A 27,758-nucleotide genomic window follows, 5' to 3' on the forward strand; every position below is an offset into this window, starting at 1 on the left:
ATTTGTTCAAAAGCGCACAGTGGCACTTCCCTGGTGGTCCAGAAGTTAAGAATCCACCTGCTGATGCAGGGAATACAGGTTTAATCCCTGGTCTAGGGACATTCCACATGCCACAGGGCAACTGAGCCTGCACACCCAGAGCCTGTGCTCTGCAACAAGAGGAGACACCACATTGAGAAGCATGTGTACCGCAACAAAGAGTGACCCTCACTCACAGCAACTAGAGAGAGGCTGGGCACAGCAGCAAAGATCCAGTGAAGTCAAATACACAAATAATTTTTCAAAAGCGCCCAGTGGAGTTGGGGGTGAACCAGACCCGGAAGCAATTACTGCTAAGTCACCTCAGTCGTGTCCGACTCTGTGCGACCCCATAGATGGCAGCCCACCAGGCTCCGCCGTCCCTGGGATTCTCCAGGCAAGAACAGTGGAGTGGGGTGCCATTTCCTTCTCCAATGCATGAAAGGGAAAAGTGAAAGTGAAGTCGCTCAGTCGTGTCCGACTCTTAGCGACACCATGGACTGCAGCCCACCAGGCTCCTCCGTCCATGGGGTTTCCCAGGCAAGAGTACTGGAGTGGGGTGCCACTGCCTTCTCCCAATTAGAACGGCAACAAATACAGCAGCAAAGAGGAAAGCTCAGTTGGTGGGAAGTGGTCACGTCTGCTGGAGGGTTTAGGGGAGAGGGAGAATCAGATAAGGCTTCTGAGAAAAATGTTCCCTAAACTGGGTCTTAAAGGGTGAGTGGGAATCCCCATGTGGCAGAAACAGCAAATGCCATAGCACAGAGTTATGCTCACTTGGCACTTTGGGGACCAGATGTTACCTATTGCCTTTGAAGCTCAGATGAGGCAGTGGCGGCATCCACTGGGAGGGGCTGGTTTATCAGGAAAGAACTCAGACTCTGGAACCCAGAGTTTGAATTCTAGCAGCTTACTAGTAGCAGGAATGTGGGTAAAGTACTTAACTTCTCTGCTCCTTAGTTTCCTCATCTGTAAAAAAAGGAATATGACTTAACAGGTTAATACTTGTCAAATGTCTAGTTCAGTGTGTGCTTAGTCACTTGGTCATGTCCAACTCTTGCGACTGTAGCCTACAGTCCATGGGGTCGCAAGAGTCGGACACGACCAAGTGACTAAGCACGCACTGAACTAGACATTTTACAAGTATTAACCTGTTAGAGACCAGCACAAACTAAGTTTTTGAGTTTCGCTATCGTGATTGATTATCGTCATCTCTGACCACGGGCAGCAGGACCTTGGAGGACAGAGGCCATGGTCTAGTTCTCAGGGAAGAAGGGTTGGCGTGAGCAGACCCAGCACAGGCTCCTTGGCTACCAGCTGTTTAGGGCAAGGCTGAAAGCCTGACCATGAAGTGGGGAACTCAAGGTCCTTAGTGGGAAGGACCAGAGAGAGACCTAGTCAAAGGCTGAAACCGCATGGGACAGAGTGCCGTCCTGCTCAGGGGACCCTCCGGTGCCACATCATACTTCCATCCCCAGCAGATGGACCTGAAATCGCTGATACTCCTCTCCAGGTTAGCCTCTGACAAGGCTTGTCTCAACTGCAGGATGACACTGGACTAATACAAGAGCAGGGGGTGGGGGTGGGAGGCAGAAGGGGAAGGCAATCATTTAAACAACTACTATGTCTTTGGTAACATATATTTTCAAGTGTAAATTATGGTATGAAGTGAAAATGTTAGTCACTCGGTTGGACTGTAGCCCTCTAGACACCTCTGTCCATGGGATTCTTCAGGCAGGAATTCTGGAGTGGGTTGCATGCCCTTCTCCAGGGGATCTTCCCAACCCAAGGGAAAAAAAAAATTCCACCACTTTTTTTGGTGCCATCACGTGGGATATTAATTAGTTCCCTAACCAGGGGTGGAACCCATGCCCCCTGCACTGGAAGCTCAGAGTCTTAACCACTGGACAGCCAGGGAAGTCCAAAATTCCACCACTTTAATGTACCAATCTTTACTGGAATAAAAACAAAAACTATAATCCTATTATTCATAATTAGCCTTATGCTTCTCTCTAGTCAGATAATAGCTGTACTTACACTGAAGACTTATAAGAATCTCACTGAAATCTTGAAGTTTAGCAATACTGTCTTCTGCTCTTATCCTTGAATTATATAGAAAATTTATTTTGTTGGGAAAAGAGCTGAATTACAAAAAGATACAAGCATTCAATGTTCATAGCAGCATTATTTATAAGTGTTTAAGTGTTAGTTACTCCATTGTGCCTGACTTTTTGCAACTCCATGGACTGTAGCCCACCAGGCTCCTCTGTCCATGGAATTCTCCAGGCAAGAATACTGGAGTGAGTTGCCATTCCCTTCTCCAAGGGATATTTTCAACTCATGGATCAAACCCCAGGTCTCTAGCATTGCAGGCAGATTCTTTACCATCTGAGCAACCAGGGAAGCACACAGTCTAAACATGGAAGCAACATAAATATATATCAACAGATGAATGGATAAAGAAAATTTGGTACATATATACAATGAAATATTACTCAGCCATTAAAAAGAATGAAATAATGCCACTTGCAGAACATGGATGGACCTAAAGATTATATTAAGTGAAGTCAGAAAAAGACAAATATCATATGATGCCATTTATATGTGGAATCCTGAAAGAAAATACAAATGAAATTATTTACAAAATAGAAATAGACTGACAGCCATAGAAAACAAATTTATGGTTACCAAAGGGGAAAGGAGAGGGAGAGGGATAAATTGGGTATTAGGGATTAACAGATACATACTACTGTATATTATATAGATAAACAAGATGGATCTCCTGTATAGCACAGGGAACTATATTCAACATATTCTAATAACTTATAATGGACAAGAAACTGAAAAAGAATCTGATTCAGTCAACTGAATCACTTGCTGTACACCTGAAACTTTGTAAATCAATTATACTTCAATTAACAAAAAATGTTGAATTAGTTTGATGATAAATCTCAGGTTGATAAAAGCCATGGTCATTTGTAATTCATGATTATGCTTTAAAGTAAGCTGTTTTTGCAAGTTATGAAAATCTGATTCTACTTTATGACTTCTAAAGATTTGACATTCAAGTGGTATAACTAGTGAGTAGCTTCCCAGGTGGCTCTAGTGATAAAGAGCCCCTCTGCCAATTCAAGAGACACAAGAGACGTGGGTTCAATCCCTGGGTCGGGAAGATCCCCTGGGAAAGGGCATGGCAGCCCACCCCAGTATTCTTGCCTGGAGAATCCCATGGACAGAGGAACCTGATGGGCTACAGTCCATAGGGTCACAAAGAGGCGGACACAACTGAAGTGACTTAGCTCGCACGTAGGTGCTCACTAATGCTATACTTCCCTCTTGTGGCAAATATAGAAAACTGCAGTCTGAACTTCTTTCCCTTTCAAGTTTTTCTGCTAAGTTTTATACATCCTTGTAAACTGCCTTAAATACTTTCAGGAAAAAGGCAAAGTGTAAACAAATAAGTAAACAAATTTACAAGATGGACAATGTTTCCCAGGGGTTAAAAATACGTATTTTATAAAAGCATGTATATACGCGTATGTGTGTGTGTTTGCAAACCCATCTGCCTGTGTTCAAATCCCGTTCGGCCACTTACCAGCAATGGCAATCTGAGGGAGTTCATTCGGCTCCCCACATCTAGATCTCCATCTGTGAAATGAGGAAAACAATAGTACCTTGTCTTGTTATAAGGGTTAGAGTCAATATTTGTTAAGAACAAGGAACAGGAGCTGATCTATCAATGCCATTCGAAATGAGAGCTATTTGCTCTGAATGGTAAATTACAGCCCACTCCCAAGTGCAGTGTAACAGAAGCTCTCAGGGACCCACAAACCATTTCCCCCCAGTGTGCAGTCCAAAATCACATCTCCTTGATAAGAATATTTGGCACAGAGTACAGAAAACCTGATGCAAAGAACTGACTCATTTGAAAAGACCCTGATGCTGGGAAAGATTGAAGGCGGGAGGAGAAGGGGCCAACAGAGGATGAGATGGTTGGATGGCATCACTGACTCAATGGACATGAGTTTGAGTAAACTCCAGGAGTTGGTGATGGACAGGGAGGCCGGCGTGCTGCAGTCTATGGGGTTGCAAAGAGTCGGACACTCCTGAGCGACTGAACTGAACTGAACTGAACAGAAACTGAAATGGCAACCAAATTGAGCTGTGAAAGTAAAAGTCACTCAGTCATGTCCAACTCTTTGCAACCCCATGGACTATACAGTCCATGGAGTTCTCCAGGCAAGAATACTGGAGTGGGTGGCCACTCCCTTCTCCAGGGGATCTTCCCAGCCCAGAGATTGAACCCAGGTCTCTCACATTGGAGGTGTATTCTTTACCATCTGAGCCGCAAGGGAAATCCAAGGATACTGGTGTGGATAACCTAGTCCTTCAGGGGATCCTCCCGACCCAGGAATTGAACTGGGGTCTCCTGCATTGCAGGCGGATTCTTCACCAACTAAGCTATCAGGGAAACCCAATTGAGTTAAGATTAACCAAACGGAGCTATGATTATGTCTCTTTTCACCTGAGCCAAGTAAGTCAGAGGATATTAATATCGTACATCAGACCCCAGGGCATGTCTCGCTTCATTTTACAGTCAAGGAGCTTGGGGCCCAAGAGGTAATAACTCAGTTCTCCCAGCACGTTTCCAGCACTTCTTCCATTGGTTCCCAAAGCTACACGATAAGATAACTGTTTCATGTTTCTGAGTCCTTGAAAACTAGTTATTTCCATGAAAAGAAAAGGGCAAAGCTGTGAAAGACCAACCACAGGTTACCCACATAGGAACCGAGGGGAGCAGCGTAGGTTCGAAGGGGGATATTTGGAGGCAGAAAAGCATTCTCAACACCAATTCTTAAAATGCAAACATTTTCAGGAAAATAAGTAGAAGGAAGCCAGGGTAATGGGTACTGGGAATTCTGGACAGTCAGTACTACTCAAGGCTAATGGCAGCGGAAGGCAGGCTGGACCCTGCAACAGTTTTGGAGCCCGCGTCTTCTGTGGATGACTAGTCTGCTAATGGACTGTGATGCACCACTATGACAAACCTCTGTGGAAATGTTCTTGGTTGAAGAAAGATGCTTTGCTCAAGGTCATGCCGCACTCATCAATGTAGGGTCAATGTGAAGACATAAAGACCTGGCACCCTCAGAGCAGTGGCAGACTACATGTACGTGTGCTAAGTCGCTTCAGTCGTGTCTGTTTGTGACCCTGTAGCCCACCGGGCTCCTCTGTCCATGGGATTCTCCAGGCAAGAATACTGGAATGGGTAGCCATGCCCTCCTCCAGGGGATCTTCCCAACACAACCCAGGGATCGAACTCACATCTCTTGTGTCTCCTGCACTGGCAGGCAGGTTCTTTACCACTAGCACCACCTAGGGAGACTACTCCATAGGGCTACTCCAGCTTCAGAGCTCCCTCCGGAGTGCTCTGAGGCCCTTGCTGAGGCTACATTTCAGCCCAGCTTCTCCCTCACCCAATCCTGCTTCCTTCCCTAGTAGGGGTATGATCCTGAGAACACAGTCAGATAGATTTCCTCACATTAATCCCTATCTCATAGTCTGCCTCCCAGATGACCCAACCTGCAATAACCCCTTTTTGGTTCTGTTTTTCATTTATTATTATTATGAATTTATTTTTTGTATGTTTTGGCTTCACCATGCAGCCTGTGTTATCTTAGTTCCCTGACCAGGCCTTGAACTGGAGCCTCCTGCAATGAAAAAGCGAATTCTTAACCACTGGACCACCAGGGAAGTCCCAATAGCCCTCTTTTTTGTTTAATATTTATTTGACTGCATTAGGTCTTAGCTTCGGCACAAGAGATCTTTGTTGCATCATGCAGGATCTTTTGTTGCAGCGCACGGACTCTCTAGTTGTGTCACAAGAGCTCTAGAGCTCTCAGGCCCAGTACCTGCAGCGTGTGGGTTTAGTTGCCCCTCAGCATGTGGGATCTTAGTTCCCTGACCAGGTTTCAAACCCACATCTCCTACACTGCAAGCCAGATTCTTAACCACTGGATCACCAGGGAAGTCCCCCAATAGCCCTCTTTTGATATAAAAATCTCACACTTGCATGATGGCTTGTCTCCCAATTTTTATATGAATTCCATAATTAAAGCACAAATGCATTCTCATTGTAAAAGCAAGGGCTTTTGGTAACCCCTACCGATAACAGTCCCATGCCACTATTTGCAACTCCAGTGCCTCCTCCAGTTGTTGATGTATCCTCCTAGGAAGTCCCATCTCCCCTCCCTGCCTTGACAATCTCTGCTATCATCTGCATGTCTCAACCAGTCAAGATTTTGAACAGCATTAACTTCCTGCAATCTACATTATAAAACCAATGTTTTTTGCCAAATATAAAATAGTATTAGAATGCCTTGTGAAATGATTTGTCAAATGCCTTAGTTCTTCTATACGGATTAACTATCAGCCAGTCAAGAAAAAGAACACAACTTAATTTAAGGCATATGAGGAAGAGGGGAGAGGAGGGACTCTTTAATACCAAGTGGGAGGATTCATGTCTTAGAGTCAGGAAAATAAGCTGTTGTTTATATAACTTGCAAGAAGATATAGTTTCCACATTCACAATATGTTTAGACGAGTTTAAAATGCTATAAACAACACTTAGGTATTAATTTATGTATAGATTCATGATGAAAGCCCAAACCCTCACAAACTCTACAGTCAACATTAAGTCACAAGGAGCCCAAGTGTAGGCCACTCAAAAGGCCTCCCAAAGGGGAATTTCAGGGCATGGTCTTGTGTTCTCCAGGACATTGGAAGTCAGCCTTGTAAATAGAGATGTTAGTCACTTGGTCCAAATCTTTGCAACCCCACGGTGTAGCCAACCAGGCTCCTCTGTTCATGGAATTCTCCAGACAAGAATACTGGAGTGGGTTGCCTTTCCCTTCTCCAAGGGATCTTCCAGACGCAGGGATCAAACCTGGATCTCCTGCATTGCAGGCAAGTCTGAGCCACCAGGGAAGCAAATAGAGGTGAGCCCAAGGTCAATTCAATTCTGATGCATCCTAGTGCTGACATGTGCTTTGGGCAAGCAGAAAATTCATTCTGAAGTAGAAAAGAAAAGCCCCCCTCCCCCCAAAAACCAACTTGAGGTTCCTTAGGAAATAGACCTCACTTGGCAGGAAACAGTATCTTCAAAATGTTCCCGCAATGCAAGACTGCCCTACGGGATAAAAAGTAGTTATTTCAGAGGAAGAGGGATTCTAATTCCAAGTACAAGATGAGAAGAGGCAGAATGGGGACAATGTCTAGGAGGGGCGGGAACAACAGCAAGAACAAACTACTGAGAAGTGTCAAAAGACTACACAGAGGGAATAACAGGCAGGTATGAAAGCCACACTGGTGTACTTGCTGTATCACTATGAATGCTTTTGGCTGCAAATAACAGAAAACCCACTAAGCATATTTTTTAATCTTTCTCATGTAAGTCTGGAGATGGCTTTTACTGGTGCTAGTTCAACAGCTCGGTGATGTCAGGGTTCACATCTCTGTGACTCAAAGCCTATTCCTTGTGGTCATAAGATGAATGCCAGGCCTACCTGGAAGGTGTCAGGTGAAAGGGGTCGGAAATGGAGATAACCAGGCAGCCGACTCTCAACCACCATAACATGAAAACGGTAAGCAAACAGGGCTTTTTTAAAAGGAGAGAGCTTCCAAAATGGGTGGGTGCTGAGTCCATCCAAATGAAACCTAAGCTCCATTTCTAGGGAAACATGGAAATTCTCACACACATTAGTGTAATGGCAAAGGAAAAACACACCTATTCCAAACATGTGTTTCATCGTATTGACCAAGAAACTAACTACACGACTGTCTTTCCCCCCAAAAGTTTAGACTTCCTAAATGTAGTAAGAAGAAAACATGGATTTGAAGCGCTATAAAACACAAACAAGTTCAAAAAGGTGTATTTATTTACAAAGGAACAGAGCAAAATAAAGAACAAAGTAAATAAAATGATAGGTGTACATATTTACATAACAAGTGAGGGCAAAACTTATCAAGAAGATTCTTTAAATACTTCTACAATTGAGCATTTAACAGTCAAAATCAGCTTCTAAGAATAATTCTTTATCACCTCAAGTTTTTCAGGGGGTTCAATCTATGATTCAAAGTATGACTCTCTTAGTGAAAAAATTATAATTTTATATTCTTTGAAAATCTCCAAGTTGCTGGAAGCCAGGTAAACCACATCACTACCAATCTTTAAAAGAGTCAAAGAATCTTAAATAAGCAAGTCATAACTGATTTAAGAAATCTTTTTTAAAAACCCAAATGTCCTATCATCGGCTGTGTAGTACAATACAGACTTAGTTTACATTACTTTCGTAATCCACTAAATGGTTTCTGTTACCTTATAATGAGATCTTACTGTTCTCAAATGAGAAACATTAAATCGTTTACTATTTAGCTCTTAGGAAAATCATTCCAAGTGTTTATTCAGCTTTAATAAACTTAACATATGTGGGAAAAAAATGAAAAAGATTCATACACCTGACTATCATTAGTAGCCTGTTAACTGCTGGATCTTATAAAACCAGACACAGGTCAAGATCCTTCTGACCTTTGCACTAACATACCCCAGTGTATGGACTACATTTAACTTCATTAACAGGAGGTGCAATCCTTTCACATGCAGGGAGAGGCATGTAGGTATACTTCTGCAGTCCCGCCTTCTAGGTGTAGACACAGCCCCTGTTGCTCATGGCTTGGTCTACACCTGCTGGGTTTGTTGGTTCTTTGTTTAGTTCAACATACTTCTGACTTCAGATATGGTGTCCAAACTGAAATAAAGCAAATGTTTAATACATTATTCTGATGTAAAAAAACAGAAAAGCAACACAAGCACCAAATGACCCTTTGAGGCTTAACTCATTCAATAGTAAGTAGTTGTTTGAGAGCAGGCTATGTGTCAGGCACGGTGCTCAGGGCTGAGGACACGGAAGGTGAGACCTAGTTCTGCCGGAACTGACAGAGTAGAACAATTCTCCTCTGCTCTGTGAGTTTTCATCTGCTTTTAGCTCCCACCCCTCCTCCTTTGCCACTCCAGTGCCACCCACCAGACTTAACTCTGTCCCTCTTTCACTCTCCCCTTGTTCCCATGGCTTAATCTTCTTTACTTCCTCAACTAAACTATGAGATGGGAAACCATCCCCCAAATTTATATCTGAAGTAAAGCAAAGAGGCTTCAAATAAGGAGCAATCTTCAGGGTTAAAAGTTGGAATATATTGTGAAATTTTTTAAGTGTCCAGGGAGCATGGTCATTGAAGATAATTATGATCTCACTTACTTTGTTAAGCACAATTATAAATATTCTATTTATCTAAATAATCCAGTCTTTACATGTGACCAGGAAAAATACTGGGAGTATTCACATTTCAGTATGGTTAGGTTGAATCTATTACATCATTCCTCTCTGGTCCTCTCACAGTTACAGACGCCAAGTTCATACTGGGCGGTGACAGTGACAGACAGCAATGTCAAGTTAGCAGATGTCCAGGATAAACCATTATAAACTTATGCACAAGTATTTTTCAAATCAAATGTTTTATCTCAAAAAACATCATAGTATGCTAAAAGCTAAAATGAGCATGTAAGTGAAAGTCAGTACAAGCAATCGGAACATTAGCAGCACACAATATCAACAAACAATTTTATGGCCCAGTCCACATAATTACTTCAAGAGAATTTGAAGGTAAAGATACATCATGAACAATATGCATGAGAAAAACTGAAAATTTAACCTTACATTATAAGTGCACCCTTGAAGTTTCTGGACTAGAAAATGGAGAAGACTCCCAACAATTATCTTCTTTCTCAAAGGAATCTTCTTCTTGGAATGCAAATTTCTGCTTAAGTGCATGGGATATTAGAGACACTGGATCCCAAGATGAGTCTTCTCTTTTCCTTTTATGAATGGGTCTGCCTCCAGGGGACCTTTAAAAAAATGGAATAACTTAAAACTTTGTGCATTAAGTTCCTTATTGAAGAGCTTCCCAGGTGGCACTAGTGGTAAAGAACCTGCCTGCCTGTGCAGGATATGTAAAAGACACAGATTCGATCCCTGGGTCAGGAAGATTCCCTGGGGAGGGCATGGCAACCCACTCCGATTGAATTCTGGAGACTCTTGTGGACAGAGGAGGCCAGCAGGTCCCAGTCCATGGGGTCACAAAGAGTTGGACACAATGGAAGCAACTGAGCACATAAGCCTTGACAAGCATAGCAAAAATATAAGCATTTTATAGAAGAAATATAAGCATAATATATTACAATCTAATTAGTCTTCAAAAGAGTGGAATGTTTTGCCTTAGGATAACAAATTTAAGGGTGCAATGGATTAGGAATCAGAAAGCTGAGAAACCATATGGGGCTCTATCACAATCTGTTATAACCTGGGATTTATCAAATATCATCTTTGTTTTTTTATTTTCTAATTCTCCAGTGGGTAGAAAAGTTTAAAGAAATATTTAATAACTTTAAAAAGGACTACAGAGTTCATGAAAAGAAAAACATCAGGCTGTGTTCACTCATTCAGTCTTAATGCTATTTTGCCAGGCTCCATTTTTACACTTTGTGGGTAGAGAGGTAATCCTGCTCCCGTGGAACACTCTAGGGGCAGGAGTTCATCGGTGAACAAGTAAGCAAGAACATTTGGGGCAGCAATTAGTGCTATTAATAAAGTAAAAGAGAGAGGGACTTCCCTGGTGGTCCAGTAGCTAAGACTCCCCACTCCCAATGTAGGGGCCCCAGGTTTAAGCCCCAGTCAGGGAACTAGATCCCACTGCCACAACTAAGAGTTCACATGCTGCAACTAAGACTTAGCACAGCCAAATAAGTATTTTTTAAAATAAATAAATAAAAGAGGGAAATGTGATAGTGGCTAGCATAAAGCACTTTCGATGAGATGATGAGGATAAGCCTCTTAAAGGATTTGTCATTCTTGTTAAGGAAATGACAAGCAGTCAGTTTTATTGTAAACATCCAATGGATGCATCAGAAAGGAGGCTGCATCTGTTACAAAGGGAAAACAGGTACAACTGGACTGCAGTGAAGAAAGATTGGAAGTAGGATGGGATGTCAGAGGCACGAGGGCTGAATCCAGGCCACAGCAAGGTTGTCAAGATTTCATTCTAAGCACAGTGAAAACCACCAAAGGATTTTCAGCAGAGGGATGGCATGATCTGACTTCAATTTTTAAAGATCACTCTGGTTATTATTTATATATGGAGAACAGCCAAGGAGGCGAGAATGAAAAGAGAGTAACCAGTTAGGAGGTCACTGCCAAAGCCCAAATTATATAAAATGGTGGCTTAAAGTGAAAGGTGGCAGTGGGGACCATTGAGGGTAGATAGATTTGAGTGTGGCCTCCCCCCTCAAAAAATGATAACAGGAAAAACTCATAGAAGAATTGAAAAGGATTTTCTTTAAAAGTACAATAAAAAAGCAAAGAGAAAGAAATCAGTAGAGGAAACATATGAAGATAAGACAAATAATTCTGGCATTCAAATTTCTAACAGGGGTTTCAAGAAAAGAGGGAAAAAATAGGAGACGTATAAGAAAAATATTATAAGAAATTTTCAAAAATAAAGGACAACTGATTGAGTCCATAAGTGCTCAGCATGAGAAATCTTAAAAGAACACTCCAGGGCTCATCATCATGAATCTTGAGAACAATAGGATCAAAGAGAAGATCTCAAATGCTTCAAGAATAAGGGAAACAGGTTTCATACATAGTATCAGGAATTAAAATGACATTAACCTTGCAACAGGAACACTGAGAACTAGAAACCAATGGAATAATGTCTTCAAAATTCTGAGGAAAAATGATTTTCTGCCAATTATATGTCCAGCCAAACTAGCAAGTTAAGTGTGAGAATAAAAACAAAATTTCAGCTATGCAAGGTCTTAAAATAATTTAGCTTTTATCGATTCCTCAGGAAGCTACAGAAGACGGAGCACCCAGGAAATGGGTGATACAACACTGGACAAACAGAATGCCCATGATGACAAAGGAAATCCTTAGGATAACAATGCAGCAGGTTTAGAGCAATAAGATCAGAGAAGGGCAGAGGGCTCCAAGAGGGGATTTCCAGGGGTTGGGGAGGAATTCAAAGAGGCAATAGTTAACTGCAATAAAAAATAAAATTAGTTAACAAATAAAATGTAATTGTAGTATATGAAATGGCTTTCCTGTGAATGTTTACTATTATAATAAGGATATAAATTCTGAACATGGATTTAAGACTGTGACTTAACCATATTGGGAAGATGTAATAAGAAGTGTATGTGTGCATGTGTGTTAGGAGGTAGAATGTCTAAGAGAACATATTTCAGATTTTTAACAATTCCAGTAAATATAACTAAAATAGCAAAAAATAGCAAAAGTACAATGTTGTTTCAAAAATATGAAGATAAGACACTAGAAGAGTCACAAAAATTTGAAAATGATTCTGAGAGCAGTATTTAGTGTGAAGAAGAATCAAAGAGAAGACTTATTATATATGTTTATTTTGATAAAAATAATTTCTTTAAACACCACTGATAAAATTTTGGTTCGTTTTCCAAATTATGACAACATACCTTTCAATAGCACGTAGTTTAACCTTATTCATATCCTTTAGAACATCCAACATGTTTGGAACATCTTCATTTTTCTGGTTTTTTGAATGATGACTATAATTGGACTTCCTAGCATCTGGGTGCTGTTTTTTCACTTCAGGTGTTGAATTATCTGATGTACAAATATCATTAGATGCTATTTTCATGAGAGGAGAACATGGAGGCTGTACAGAAGAAATCTGAGGAGGCAGTGGTGGTGGAGAAGAGGGAAGCACTGAACTTGAAAACGAATCTTGTTTGACGTTGAGTTGAGTAGCCCCTGATGGTGGCTTTTGTCCAAAACCACTAGGCCTGTCATTCAAGTCCAAGAAACCTAGAGAAAATTTAGTCTGTTGAAAAATCGTGCAAAACTGTCTCCCACATAACACGTAACACTAATTAGAATCAAAATAGGAACAATTTCTGTAATGCTATCAAAATAATGACATGGTGGCCAAGGAGAATCAACCCCATCTGCTTAGCAATTTCTGGAAAAGTCAAGCAAATAGTAAATTTCTTTTTTAATCCAATTAGGATTCTTTGTGTAGGGGGAAGGGAGAGAATGCATTTCAAAGAGAAAATAAAAAATGCTTTCAGTTACAATCTAAATTTCATCCTAAGTTTACAAAAGCTAAAACACAATCAACAGCTTGTGGCTAGAAACACACGAACTGATATATTCACTCTATGATGACACTGTAGAAATGCCCAGGCACATATTTTCTAGGCAAGAGCCTAAGATGGGTACCAAAGACTTAAATTTTTCACAACAGATTTACTCCTAAAACCATATGTAACACGACTACTTTTAAAATAGTGTATATATAATCTCATTTTTATTCTATAATAACATATACTATATAATATTTCATATAAATTATAAATATATAATACTATATAAATATGGGTTATAAACAAATCACATATGTGTTTATATAGATGTTTCTGCATACATACAGATATGGTGTGTGTATGTATATTTTATTTAAAGCAAGTCACATCTCTAAAAATTTTAAAAAGAATCATCTAGAAAACAGTATTGACCTAGATTTGATGGAAGTACAGCTGCAATAACTTTAAACGACAAATATATGAATCTCAAACCTATACTCGTCTCTCAAATTAATGCATTCCTCTGCTTAAATTTCCAACGCTTTTCTAAAGACTTAGAAAAGCTTATAGTTGTCCATCCATATCCTCACCCATATCCTCTACATCTGCAGATTCAAAAAACTGCTGACTGAAAATATTTTTTAAAAAAATTCCAGAATAATTTCAAAAAGCCAAACTTGATCTGCCACGCACTAACAACCATTTACATAGAAATTCCATTGTATTTACAAAGATTTGCATTTTATTAGATATTATAAGTAATGAGAGATGATTTAAAGTATACAGGAAGATGGAGGATGTGACAGATTATATATAAATATGCCATCTTATATCAGGGACATAAGCATCCTTGGATTTTAGTGGCCACAGGGGTCCTAGAACCAAAATGCTGAGGGACAACTGCACTTAGAAAATAGGCTTTTAAATATAAAACTACAATCTTTGGCAGCACAGCTAGCTCTTCTTTAAACCAAAGCCATGCCGGTCACTACAAATGCATCTTAATTTATTCCTAATAAACATCAGCAGTAATGTATATATACACACACACACACACACACACGCAACATCCTTTCATACTCCATGTCATTCAGAAGATACGTTAGCAGCAAACATTCTTTTCTTACTTAGAACTGCACTGACTTAAATACTAGAGGGGTATCATCCAACCAAACCCCAACGTTACTTACCAGTTTTTGTACTGTTTCCCAGTTCTTGCCGTCCCACAATTGCGGCGATCTGAGAGCGAAGAAAAGCTAGCTCATCTTCAAGGGCAGCTATCTTTTTAATTGCAGTTTCACTTTCAGGCCAATCATTTTTTCTTGGTTTGTTATGCTTTACAGCAGGTGTCAATGGACCTTCAACTAGTTGCAAAGGATGAAAAGATACAATTTTCTCCTCTTCTTCATTTTTCCATGTACTATTTCTATGGGTGGAATGAAGGAAAAAACGGAAAGAGAGAGATGGAGGAGGGAAAATTTTCTAAGAGAAATAATTTCTTACAGTCAAAGAACAAAAACACCAAAACAAAATCAGAATAGCTCTCTTTCCTCTATAACTGTCTCTTGACTCACTGAGGACAAACAGTATCTTACACAACTTTGTATTCTCAATACCCAGAATAGAATGTTGCCTTTAGCAGGTGACTAAAAGTGATCAGTGAATAAAGGGACACATCTTGCTTTCAAACTGTAAACCAAAAATAATTATCCTATAACTGTTCTATTAACGTCAAACAGTACAAATGGATTTATTTAGAAATAAAGTTAATTTATTGAGAAAGTCTACATATTTGGAATACAAGGCATGAAAGGATTCCATGTTATTTTGCAGTAAGTACTCTAATTTTCCAAAAATTTATAAACCAGCTTTACATAGAATAAACTTAAGCAGAAATTTTGAATAATTGATCTTTATTGTACTTACAACCTGTATCTGAATACACTAACATCTAAGTTAGTATTCCCAAGCAGTAAAACATCCAAATGATGAAATATATTTAACATCATTGCCTGGTACATAGTAAACACTATATAAATTTTGGCTAAATATATAAAACAAAATAGATTTAGTATTGGACTTCCCTGGTGGTCCAGTGGTTAAGAATTCGCCTGCCAATGCACGAAACACGAGTTCAATCCCTGGTCAGGAAGATTCTCCTTGCCGAGGGGCAAATAAGACTGGGCACCTCAACTATGGAGCCTGTGCTCTAGAGCCCACAAGATGCAATTTACCGAGACCACGCGCTGCAACAAGAGGCTACCACAATTAGAAGACCCTGCACTGTAACTAGAGAGTAGGCCCCACTCTTCGCAACTAGAGAAAGCCCACATAAAGCAGCAAAGACCCAGAGTAGCCAGAAATTAAAAAAAAAAAAAAAAAATAGATCCAGTATTTAGTATGTAGGAAAGAGCTTTCTCCTAAAAATGAATGTGGTGATCTTCAAATCCTTTTACTATCTTTCCTTTGTAGGTCTGGGTTAGGTTTAAACGTACATTAAGAAAAACAAGCCAAAAATGAGAAAAAACACCAGTCATCCTTATCATGAAGATATTAGTAGGACTCAGCATACTACAGAGCTAGACAAAATAAATGAAAAGGCTCACTTAGTCTGAACACACTTCAACATGGGCAAGAATCCAGATTGTAGCCCACACCCCACTTTTCCAAGATATGTAGAAAAATTACCGAAATCTGAGATAACTGGCTTCTTCATCATTTGCCACACACCAAACATCAGCGAAAGACGGAACTAACGGTCCACAGTTAGCCGGGTCCACAGAGTGTGAAAGCGGAACCAGCTAAAGGGAAAAAGGGAAAAGAAAGTCGGAGCTCTGCGGGCAGTCGGGGGGAAACCCAGACGAAAAGAATCAAAGAAACGACTCAGGGGTTTCTTCACATCTGCCAATCTTTGGATATAATTATTTAAAGTAATAAAGACAAAAACATAGATGAAATGATTTGTTTCCAAGATAAGCTACAGGTTTTTGATTTGCAGGAAACATTTCTTCTTCTATTCCAGTCTATGTCCCTATTTCCCTGTAGAAATTTTTATACATGGTACTTAAATAATACACGTTGACTGACTTACCTCAAAATTAGGCCTGGGACAAGGTTCTAAAGGAAGAAGTTTCCCAATGATACGAACAATACTCCGAGCTGATCCATAGTCTCTATTTTCCCAAATGTGTAAAACCTATTTAAACATAAATCATTATTTAAGAAGTAGTACTCTATTGAGCATGTTTATATTGTTTATGAAAAGAACAAATGTTAAACATAGAATAGCATTTATTTTTTAAAAAAATATACAATAGCATGCTTTTAAATTATTTTCTTCAAAGAATCAAACTATTCACATGTATTTTTTAAAAAGCAGGGGTACAGGGGAGTGCAGCTGAGGGGGGCAGTTAACATAAGCATATTCCAGGAAGAAGATCTTTTGGGAAAGCACCACAAATTCATTTCCTTTTATTTCTGATAATGACCAAACACTCTGGGGAACTTTATTAATTTTTAAAAATTGACAATGTCAATTTCTCAAGCAATGAAGTAATAGAGAGTATACTCATGTAATTTTCTTTAAAGAGGTGAATAAATGAATCATGCCCTAAAGAATTTAAGAATGATTTACTTACTGTGGTATTGGCACAAAAACAGACATGCAGATCAATAGAACAGAACAGAAAGTTCAGAAATAAACCCACTCATGCATGATCAATTAATCTTGATATGGGAGGCAAGAATATACAATGGAGAAAAGACAGTCTCTTCAGCAAGTGGTGTTGGAAAGATTCATCAGTTCAGTTCAGTCCAGTCGCTTAGTCCTGTCTGAATCTTTGTGACCCCATGAAGAGCAGAACGCCAGACCTCCCTGTCCATCACCAACTCCCGGAGTTAACCCAAACCCATGTTCATCGAGTCGGTAATGCCACCCAATCATCTCATCCTCTGTCGTCCCCTTCTCCTCCTGCCGCTAATTCTTCCCAGCATTAGGGTCTTTTCCAGTGAGTCAACTCTTCGCATGAGGGGACCAAAGTATTGGAATTTCAGCTTCAACATCAGTCCTTCCAATGAACACCCAGGACTGATCTCCTTTAGGATGGACTGGTTGGATCTCCTTGCAGTCCAAGGGACTCTCAAGAGTCTTCTCCAACACCACAGTTCAAAAGCATCAACTCTTCGGCGCTCAGCTTTCTCCACCGTCCAACTCTCACATCCATACATGACCACTGGAAAAACCATAGCTTTGACTAGACGGACCTCTGTTGGCAAAGTAATGTCTCTGCTTTTAAATATGGTATCTAGGTTGGTCATAACCTTCCTTCCAAAGCGTAAGCGTCTTTTAATTTTATGGCTGCAATCACCATCAGCAGTGATTTTGGAGCCCAGAAAAATAAAGTTTGACACTGTTTCCACTATTTCCCCATCTATTTCCCATGAAGTGATGGGACCAGATGCCATGATCTTAGTTTTCTGAATGTTGAGCTTTAAGCCAACTTTTTCACTCTCCTCTTTCACTTTCATCAAGAGGCTCTTTAGTTCTTCTTCACTTTCTGCCATAAGGGTGGTGTCATCTGCATATCTGAGGTTATTGATATTTCTCCTGGCAATCTTGATTCCAGCTTGTGTTTCTTCCAGCCCAGCGTTTCTCATGATGTACTCTGCATATAAGTTAAATAAGCAGGGTGACAATATACAGCCTTGACGTACTCCTTTTCCTATTTGGAACCAGTCTGTTGTTCCATGTCCAGTTCTAACTGTTGCTTCCTGACCTGCATACAGGTTTCTCAAGAGACAGGTCAGGTGGGCTGGTATTCCCATCTCTCGAAGAATTTTCCACAGTTTATTGTGATCCACACAGTCAAAGGCTTTGGCATAGTCAATAAAGCAGAAATAGATGTTTTTCTGGAACTCTCTTGCTTTTTCGATTATCCAGCGGATGTTGGCAATTTGATGTCTGGTTCCTCTGCCTTTTCTAAAACCAGCTGGAACATCTGGAAGTTCACGGTTCACGTATTGCTGAAGCCTGGCTTGGAGAATTTTGAGCATTACTTTACTAGCGTGTGAGATGAGTGCAATTGTGTGGTAGTTTGAGCATTCTTTGGCATTGCCTTTCTTTGGGATTGGAATGAAAACTGACCTTTTCCAGTCCTGTAGCCACTGCTGAGGTTTCCAAGTTTGCTGGTAAATTGAGTGCAGCACTTTCACAGCATCATCTTTCAGGATTTGAAATAGCTCAACTGGAATTCTATCACCTCCACTAGCTTTGTTCGTAGTGATGCTTTCTAAGGCCCCCTTGACTTCACATTCCAGGATGTCTGGCTCTAGGTGAGTGATCACACCATTGTGATTATCTGGGTCGCGAAGATCTTTTTTGTACAGTTCTTCTGTGTATTCTTGCCACCTCTTCTTAATATCTTCTGCTTCTGTTAGGTCCGTACCATTTCTGTCCTTTATAGGGCCTATCTTTGCATGAAATATTCCCTTGGTATCTCTAATTTTCTTGAAGAGATCGCTAGTCTTTCCCATTCTGTTGTTTTCCTCTATTTCTTTGCATTGATCACTGAGGAAGGCTTTCTTATCTCTCCTTGCTATTCTTTGGAACTCTGCATTCAGATGGGAATATCTTTCCTTTTCTCCTTTGCTTTTCGCTTCTCTTCTTTTCACAGCTATTTGAAAGGCCTCCTCAGACAGCCAGTTTGCTTTTTTGCATTTCTAGATTCATAGCTACATAAAAATCAGTGAAATTAGAACACTCCCTTACGCCACACATAACAGTAAACTCAAAATGATTTAAAGACCTAAACATAAGATATGATACCATAAAACTCTTAGAACAGAACATAGGCAAAATATTCTCAGATATAAATTCTAGCAATATTTTCTCAGATTGTTCTCTTAAGGCTAAAGAAATAAAAGCAAAAACAAACAAACGGGATCTAATCAAACACAGAAGCTTTTGCACCACATGAAAATCATAAACAAAACAAAAAGACAACCTACAGAATGGAGGAAAACATTTGCAACCAACAACTGGATAATATCCAAAACATACAAAGAGCTCATACAACTTTCTAGTAGCTACATTTGAAGAGGGAAAGAAAAAAGTGAAATTAATTTTGTTAATGTATTTAATTCATATGTGCATATTATGCCAATGTGAAATCAATATTTTTTAAAAACAATGACATTATTTTATAATACATTCTTTTTTTCAGACTAAATCTTCAAAATCCTTTGTATATTTTATACCTATAACAGATCTCAACTTAGACATTTCAAGTATTTAAAAGTGACATCCACAATGATCAGCACAGCCTACGGTACAGATGCCCAACTTAATTAACATTATTATCTCTGTGGTTCTGCACATCACTCACAAGTGCACCCTTGTTAAGAACCACAGGCCCAGAGGCTCCACTACACTGAGGGACACTCTTGTCACATACAGTCACATAACTCTTGGTTAACGTGAATATCTTGCTCTGCAATTCCCATCCTGCCAAACTTCTGTCCTTCTCTCTCATTCCTTCATTGCCACTAACCATCTTCACCACTCTTATGATTTCACCTCCCTCTTCTATTCCTGCTCTGGCACCCTCCTACTGACTTGACTGACTTTCCTACTAAGTAGGAATTTTCAAGTTGTTTCAATGATATGTTCAATTCAGTTCAGTTCAGTCACTCAGTTGTGTCCGACTTTTTGCCACCCCATGAACCGCAGCACGCCAGGCCTCCCTGTCCATCACCAACTCCCGGAGCCTACTCAAACTCATGTCCATTGAGTCGGTGATGCCATCCAGCCATCTCATCCTCTGTCGGCCCCTTCTCCTCCTGCCCCCAATCCTTCCCAGCATTAGGGTCTTTTCCAATGAGGCAACTCTTCGCATCAGGTGGCCAAAGTATTGGAGTTTCAGCTTCAACATCAGTCCTTCCAATGAACACCCAGGACTGATCTCCTTTAGGATGGACTGGTTGGATCTCCTTGCAGTCCAAGGGACTCTCAAGAGTCTTCTCCAACACCACAGTTCAAAAGCATCAATTCTTCGGCACTCAACTTTCTTTATAGTCCAACTCTCACATCCATACATGACCACTGGGAAAACCATAGCCTTGACTAGACAGACCTGTGTTGGCAGAGTAATGTCTCTGCTTTTTAATATGCTGTCTAGGTTGGTCATAACTTTCCTTCCAAAGAGTAAGCTCTTTTAATTTCATGGCTGCAGTCACCATCTGCAGTGATTTTGGAGCCCAGAAAAATAAAGTCAGCCACTGTTTCCCCATCTATCTGCCATGAAGTGATGGGACCAGATGCCATGATCTTAGTTTTCTGAATGTTGATCTTTAAGCCAACTGTTTCACTCTCCTCTTTCAGTTTCATCAAGAGGCTCTTTAGTTCTTCTTCACTTTCTGCCATAAGGGTGGTGTCATCTGCATATCTGAGGTTATTGATATTTCTCCTGGCAATCTTGATTACAGCTAGTGCTTCATCCATCCTAGCATTTCTCATGAAGTACTCTGCATATAAGTTAAATAAGCAGGGTGACAATATACAGCCTTGATGTACTCCTTTTCCTGTTTGGAACCAGTCTGTTGTTCCATGTCCAGTTCTAACTGTTGCTTCCTGACCTGCATACAGGTTTCTCAAGAGGCAGGTCAGGTGGTCTGGTATTCCCATCTCTTTCACAAGTTTCCACAGTTTATTGTGATCCACACAGTCAAAGGCTTTGGCTTATTCAATAAAGCAGAAACAGATGTTTTTCTGGAACTCTCTTGCTTTTTCGATGATCCAGCAGATGTTGGCAATTTGATGTCTGGTTCCTCTGCCTTTTCTAAATTCAGCTTGAACATTTGGAAGTTCACGGTTCACGTACTGCTGAAGCCTGGCTTGGAGAATTTTGAGAATCACTTTACTAGCATGTGAGATGAGTGCAATTGTGCGGTAGTTTGAGCATTCTTTGGCATTGCCTTTCTTTGAGATTGGAATGAAAACTGATCTTTTCCAGTCCTGTGGCCACTGCTGAGTTTTCCAAATTTGTTGGCATATTGAGTGCAGCACTTTCACAGCATGATCTTTTAGGATTTTAAATAGCTGAACTGGAATTCCATCGCCTCCACTAGCTTTGTTCATAGTGATGATATGTTCATTACTACCCAAAAATGGTTCATTCTTTTGATATTGTTCTTATGTTACTAATGGTTGAACCACCCCATTCATCTAAGAGTAGATGAACTACTCTTAGCTAGAGAAGAAAAAAAAATCACAAAATAACAACATTTGAAAGACAACAATTCCATGTGGACTTCAGCTGGGTATTCTGCAACCTCTTCATAACATGTTTTATTCACTATTGTGTCACCCAAAGCAATTGCCCGTCTCTAAAATCCCCAAGGCTACCATTTCCATTATCTGCAAGTGGCCTTGCCTCTGCTCTTGAGAAAACCAGTGACTGATTTAACATACCTCACCTTTCATTTCTCTCCATTTAAGATCTCTCCACCATCTCTCACTTTTCTCCTACTCTTTTTTATTGGTGCTGTTTGAAATTTGATTAGTTTTTTTTAATTAAAGTATAGTTGATCCACAATGTTGTGTCAATCTCTACTGTACAACAACGTGACTCAGTTATACACAGACATTCCTTTTTTATATTCTTTTCCATTATGGCTTATCACACGATATTGGATATAGTTCCCTGTGCCGCTACACAGTATGATCTTGTTTATCCATCCTATATATAATGCTTAACATTTGCTAATCCCAAACTCCCAGTTCTTCCTTCCCTCCCCCCCCATTCCTTGGCAACCACAAGTCTGTTCTTCATGTCTGTGAGTTTTGTAGATAGGCTCATTTGTACCATGTTTTAGATTCTACTTGTAAGTGAGATCACATGATATTTGTCTTTCTCTTTCTTACTTCACTTAGTATGATAATCTCTAATTACATCCATGTTGCTGTAAATGGCATTATTTTGTTACTTTTATTCTACTTTTGACCATCCATCTTCTTTCCAAGGCCTATTTACTTCTATTCCCTAACCAACTACTTTCTCCTGGGCATTGCTCAATTGTTCTCTCACTTGTATCTTAATTTTTTTCTATGATTAAGGATAAAATGCTTACAAACACGAAGCTACCTCTACCACTGAAGATTGCTGATGCCACTTTCCTTCCTTGATCATTCTTCAAACTACTACAGCTCAGCTGCCACTCTCCACCCACAGAAATTCCTAAAGGCATCAATAATCTGATAATCAACTATCAGCAACTACTGATAAGCAAATCTTCAACCATCACTCAGTCTTTGTTATTTTTAACCTCCTCAATTCTGAAATTCAAAATGCTTCATTATGGATATCCTCTATCATCAAAGTCAAATAACAAAAGTATGTGCTGCTGCTGCTAAGTCGCTTCAGTCGTGTCCGACTCTGTGCGACCCCATAGACGGCAGCCCACCAGGCTCCCCCGTCCCTGGGATTCTCCAGGCAAGAACACCAGGGTGGGGTGCCATTTCCTTCTCCAATTCATGAAAGTGAAAAGTGAAAGTGAAGCTGCTCAGTCGTGTCCGACTCTTCACGACCCCACGGACTGCAGCCTACCAGGCTCCTCTGTCCATGGGATTTTCCAGGCAAGAATACTGGAGTGGGTTGCCATTGCCTTCTCCGACAAAAGTATATAGATAATTCCAAATCTGAATCTCTTTTCTTTCCTACACCCAGAACCATACATCTAATTATCTGCAAGATATTTGTATTTATATATATACCAACGGATTTACCTTATCTCCCTAGAGAAAGTAGTTCCTCATACTGAGTTGTCCATTTTTATTAATGGTTCCATCATTCTTCAACTTACTTTTGTTCAAAATCCTTTATCCTTGACTATTATAATTCACCACACCAAATAGCAACAATTTGCCCATTTTCTGTATGCCCCTCCGTTATTGTTGTGTCTGTCTTATATGTACTCATAGCTATACGTATATATTGCTCATATCTCACACTCTATTTTAAGAATCATGAATACAAGAAAGATGCATTGCTACCCTGCATCACCTACAGAACCATGCATATTGTCTTAGATCTTAGATGTCATCTGGAGAAGGAAATGGCAACCCACTCCAGTACTCTTGCCTGGAAAATCCCATGGATGGAGGAGCCAGGCGGGCTACAGTCCATGGGATCACAAAGAGTCGGACACGACTGAGTGACTGAACTTAGATGTCATAGCTACTCAGTAAGTAGACAAAATCTGATCTTTGATTCTCACACCTAAGTCAACCTCTCTCCTGAATTTGCTGAACTATATAACTCATCATTCTATAACAAATGTCAAATTTCTTTTTTTCAACTTTTTATATTGGATTACAGTTGATTGACAATGTTGTGTTAGTTTCAGGTTCAAATAAATTACCTTAAATAAAACCACTAGAATTTTTAAAGTATTTTATCTATGATGGTCATGCCTTTCACTTTGTCATGTCTATCTTTTGCTTGGTTTTGATCTTTCATCAACTTTTGACCCTAAGTAAATAGGTTCCTAATAATCATACCCTTTTTTTAACACAAATTATGAAAGCTACACTACTGCAAACTTGCCTTTGTTACACCTTATACAGAAGTAACAATTTTGCCTTGAATGTTGACATATAAATCATTTCCAAAATAAGACTCCAAATACAACAGGTTCATTCAAATCCATTAAAAACCATTTACCTGGTTTATGGGAACACCAAAATATTCCAGCATCTCTCGTAAGATACTCAATATGAATGACATTGATGAGGCAAATACAGAAGCATATTCAAAGAAACATTGTTTCTTGATACCTTAAGAGGAAAAAAATAAGAAAACATTACTCTTGATAAATAACTGCTGCACACACAAACAAAAAAGCCTTCATTACACATTATACCATCAACTAAACTAATCTCTCTGGCCAGCATTATTTTGAGGTGAGGAGAGAAAAAGAGGAATGGGGGAATGGGGAAGGGCTGGTTAAAAAAACAAAAACAACTTCAATTTATCAGTTAAGTTGCATTAAAAATTCAAAGGATTTTTTGAACCTCTTAAGGGACGCAGTGCTAGCGTGCTCAGCTGCTCAGTCGTGTCCAACTCTGCGATCCCGTGGACTGTAGCCCACAAGGCTCCTCTGTCCATGGAATTTTCCAGGTAAGAATACTGGAGTGGGTTGCCATAGGCTCCTTCAGGGGATCTTCCCAACCCAGGGATCGAACTCACATCTCCTGCATCAGCAGGCGGATTCTTTACCACCGCGCCACCTAGTTAATAAATATCAATCAAGGATAGACTGGAAACTTGGCAGGAAGCCTTCAAGTTAGTTGTAACTAACAAAAGCTTCCCCTCCATCCGAAAGCTTCGGCTGAGACTAAGCAGGGATGACTTCAGCCCTTCCTTGAGAGCAGGCAGGCGGCCGACTAGAGACTTTGACCAAACAAAAGGAATGATAACACTTCCTTACCGACGTATCGGAGTACCACCCATCCCTCCTCGCTCATTCTAAAGATAAGTATTATGAAGCTCAGATAGGTGACATGACTTAGTCGCCCAACTACTAAATAACAGACCGAGACTAGCTCCGGCTTACGTCACTCCCTTTGGCCCCAAGCCGCCTCGCGGTCTCTCCCGCTCGGTGAGCACAGTCGCCTGGCTCACCTTCCTCCGAAGCCCAGCCTCCCGGCAACCAAGGGAACTTCAAGCTACAGTCATTAAGGAACCTCGCGGCGGAATCAGCAGAGGACGAGTCCAGGCGTGCTCTCTCCTGATCCAGGAGCGCTTAGAGGTCCACACGTGCCCGCTCGCGCCCCCCGGCTTGCCTGCCACGGGCGGAAACGACACCTCCACTGGCCCAGGAATTGGCCCTGAAGCCCCTCACCCAGCCGGAGTAACCGGGATGAAGACTCGGCCTTCCTCCAGTGCGACCCTCAACCTGCGGCTTAGACGGGATCGCTACTTCCGCCTCCCCGGACGAAAATTAAATTCTGCGGGCCTTGACCCAAGCCCGATGTCATTGGACAAACCCTTAGATCGCTACTTGTGATTGGTTACGGAAGGTTATTTAGACCCACTGAAGGTCCTTTTCCTTCAAGAGGGCGGGCCTTCAGCGGGGCAGCCAATGCAAGCTTAGAGCCAACGGGTGGGCGTGGCAGAGCGCACAAACATGGCGACGCATGCTCGGAATGTGTCTCTAGGTTTCCCCGGCGCTGTCAAATACCTGCGTATGAAGCCTGGCGTTGTGGAGTCTTAATGGCCTTTGGGTCAGGCTCGCGATCCCGAGTTCGTGCCCCGTACAGATCATCGCAGGGAAAGTGTGTCGTCCTCTACATACAGACCCGAAGTGGGACCCCTCTCCCAAGTACGCTTGTCGTGGAGTGTCGCGATTTACTGTTTAATCATTCGTCCATTCAGCGAACATCTGTTGTTTATGGGACTAGTGAACCAGTGAAGTTGTTCAGTCATGTCCGACTCTTTGCGATCCCATGGACTGTGCCCTACCAGGCTCCTCCATCCGTGGAATTTTCCAGGCAATTCCAGTACTGGTGTGGGTTGCCATTTCCTTCTCCAGGGGATCTTCCCGACCCAGGGATCAAACCCAGGTCTCCCGCATTGAAGGCAGACGCTTTACCGTCTGAGCCACTAGGGAAGCCCTGTTTAAGGGACTAGCAGGTGCTAAACACTGTCATCGAGAAATCTGAAGCATTCATGAAATGCTCCAGGTTATCTAGGCTATCAAATATGAGCCGGATGCTGACCTGGCCTAGCCGACGATGGTTAAGCGATGACCAAGTCCTGGCAGTTGATATCTCAATTTTCAGTTCTGATCTGAAGTTACTGGGCTTCATAAGAAACTACAGCTCCTGCTTTTCATATTTCAGCAAGAAATGCATTGGAGTGACATAATTTAAGATCAACTGTGTCTCCTGCTGACCAACACAATTTTTAAGTGGGAGAATTTTTCAACAAATTTCTCTATGTGTCCACAACATGTATTCATTCAACTAACTGGATGTCTACTATGTACAAGGCATAATTCTGACCACAGAGAATGCAATTAGCAAGGCAGCTAAGATCCTTACCCTCCTGGAACTTGCATTCTAGTAGAGACTGGAGAAGGCTTCTCTGAACACCATATAAATAGCATGTCTCCACTCTTTCCATGATTTATTTTTCTTTACAGACCATATAGTATTTATGCTCCACCTACTGCCAAACTAAACTCCAGAACAGGAACTCTGTCTTGACCCATGCTGTATCTCCAGCATTTTAGAGGAATACTTGGTATATTTGATAAGCATTCAATTAAGAGTTTGTTGAATAAAATAATTCTAAATACCTAAGAGAAAACAGACACCAAGAATGATTTGACACTAAGAAACTGGCAGAACAATAGTGCTTATAGTCACAGGCCCAGTAGTATAAGCTAGATAAGGATGAAAGGAGCAGGAGAGGGCTGCTGGACAAATGTAAAAGAAAACAAATGGATCAGTGACCCTACATTAAATTTTCTCAGCTTCCTTATCCTTCCCTTTTGCCTTCGCAAATAAATCATGACCTTATAACTTCCTCTTTCCAATCTGATATCAAACAGCACACAATAGGGTCAAAAGGCAAATATCCCTTGAAAGCATGAGAAGGAAAACCAGTAGTACTAACACCTCCTTCAGGCTACACTATTAATTGAACTTTAGAAAAGGCAGAGGAACCAGAGATCAAATTGCCAACATCCGCTGGATCATTGAAAAAGTAAGAGAGTTCCAGAAAAACATCTATTTCTGCTTCATTGACTATGCCAAAGCCTTTGACTGTGTGGATCACAATAAACTGTGGAAAAGTCTGAAAGAGATAGGAATACCAGACCATCTGACCTGTCTCTTGAGAAACCTGTATGCAGGTCAGGAAGCAACAGTTAGAACTGGACATGGAACAACAGACTGGTTCCAAATAGGAAAAGGAGTACGTCAAGGCTGTATATTGTCACCCTGCTTATTTAACTTATATGCAGAGTACATCATGAGAAACGCTGGGCTGGGGGAAGCACAAGCTGGAATCAAGATTGCCAGGAGAAATATCAATAACCTCAGATATGCAGATGACACCACCCTTATGGCAGAAAGTGAAGAACTAAAGAGCCTCTTGATGGGAAGTGAAAGAGAGTGGAAAAGTTGGCTTAAAGCTCAACATTCAGAAAACTAAGATCATGGCATCTGGTCCCATCACTTCATGGGAAATAGATGGGGAAACAGTGTCAGACTTTATTTTTGGGGGCTTCAAAATCACTGCTGATGGTGATTGCAGCCATGAAATTAAAAGACACTTACTCCTTGGAAGGAAGGTTATGACCAACCTAGATACCATATTTAAAAGCAGAGACATTACTTTGCCAACAGAGGTCCGTCTAGTCAAAGCTATGGTTTTTCCAGTGGTCATGTATGGATGTGAGAGTTGGACGGTAAAGAAAGCTGAGCGCCGAAGAATTAATGCTT

General features: G+C 40.8%; 1 protein-coding gene across 5 annotated transcripts; it reads right to left on the bottom strand.

The window, feature by feature from the left end:
* Positions 1-7,933: 7,933 nt before the first annotated feature.
* On the bottom strand, positions 7,934-25,880 carry MTFR2 (mitochondrial fission regulator 2). Of its 5 annotated transcripts, none has more exons than XM_081528854.1 (8): positions 25,490-25,880; positions 23,971-24,083; positions 16,344-16,448; positions 15,941-16,053; positions 14,443-14,678; positions 12,623-12,974; positions 9,792-9,979; positions 7,934-8,825 (listed from the first exon to the last, which is right to left on the bottom strand). In XM_081528854.1, exons 2-7 carry the CDS (start codon positions 24,031-24,033, stop codon positions 9,793-9,795), a joined length of 1,056 nt encoding a protein of 351 aa, XP_081384980.1. In that variant the 5' UTR covers positions 24,034-24,083; positions 25,490-25,880; the 3' UTR covers positions 7,934-8,825; position 9,792. The 5 variants fall into 5 exon arrangements, with proteins under 5 accessions (XP_081384980.1, XP_081384979.1, XP_081384978.1 ...); XM_081528853.1 differs by lacking the exon at positions 25,490-25,880 and adding an exon at positions 24,931-25,240; XM_081528852.1 differs by lacking the exon at positions 25,490-25,880 and adding an exon at positions 24,737-24,855 and having other exon boundaries at positions 14,443-14,672.
* Positions 25,881-27,758: the final 1,878 nt, after the last annotated feature.

Source organism: Giraffa tippelskirchi, chromosome 9, assembly GCF_054371585.1.
Source record: "Giraffa tippelskirchi isolate mGirTip1 chromosome 9, T2T-mGirTip1v1.2.pri, whole genome shotgun sequence".
In the NCBI taxonomy this organism is placed as follows: domain Eukaryota; kingdom Metazoa; phylum Chordata; class Mammalia; order Artiodactyla; family Giraffidae; genus Giraffa; species Giraffa tippelskirchi.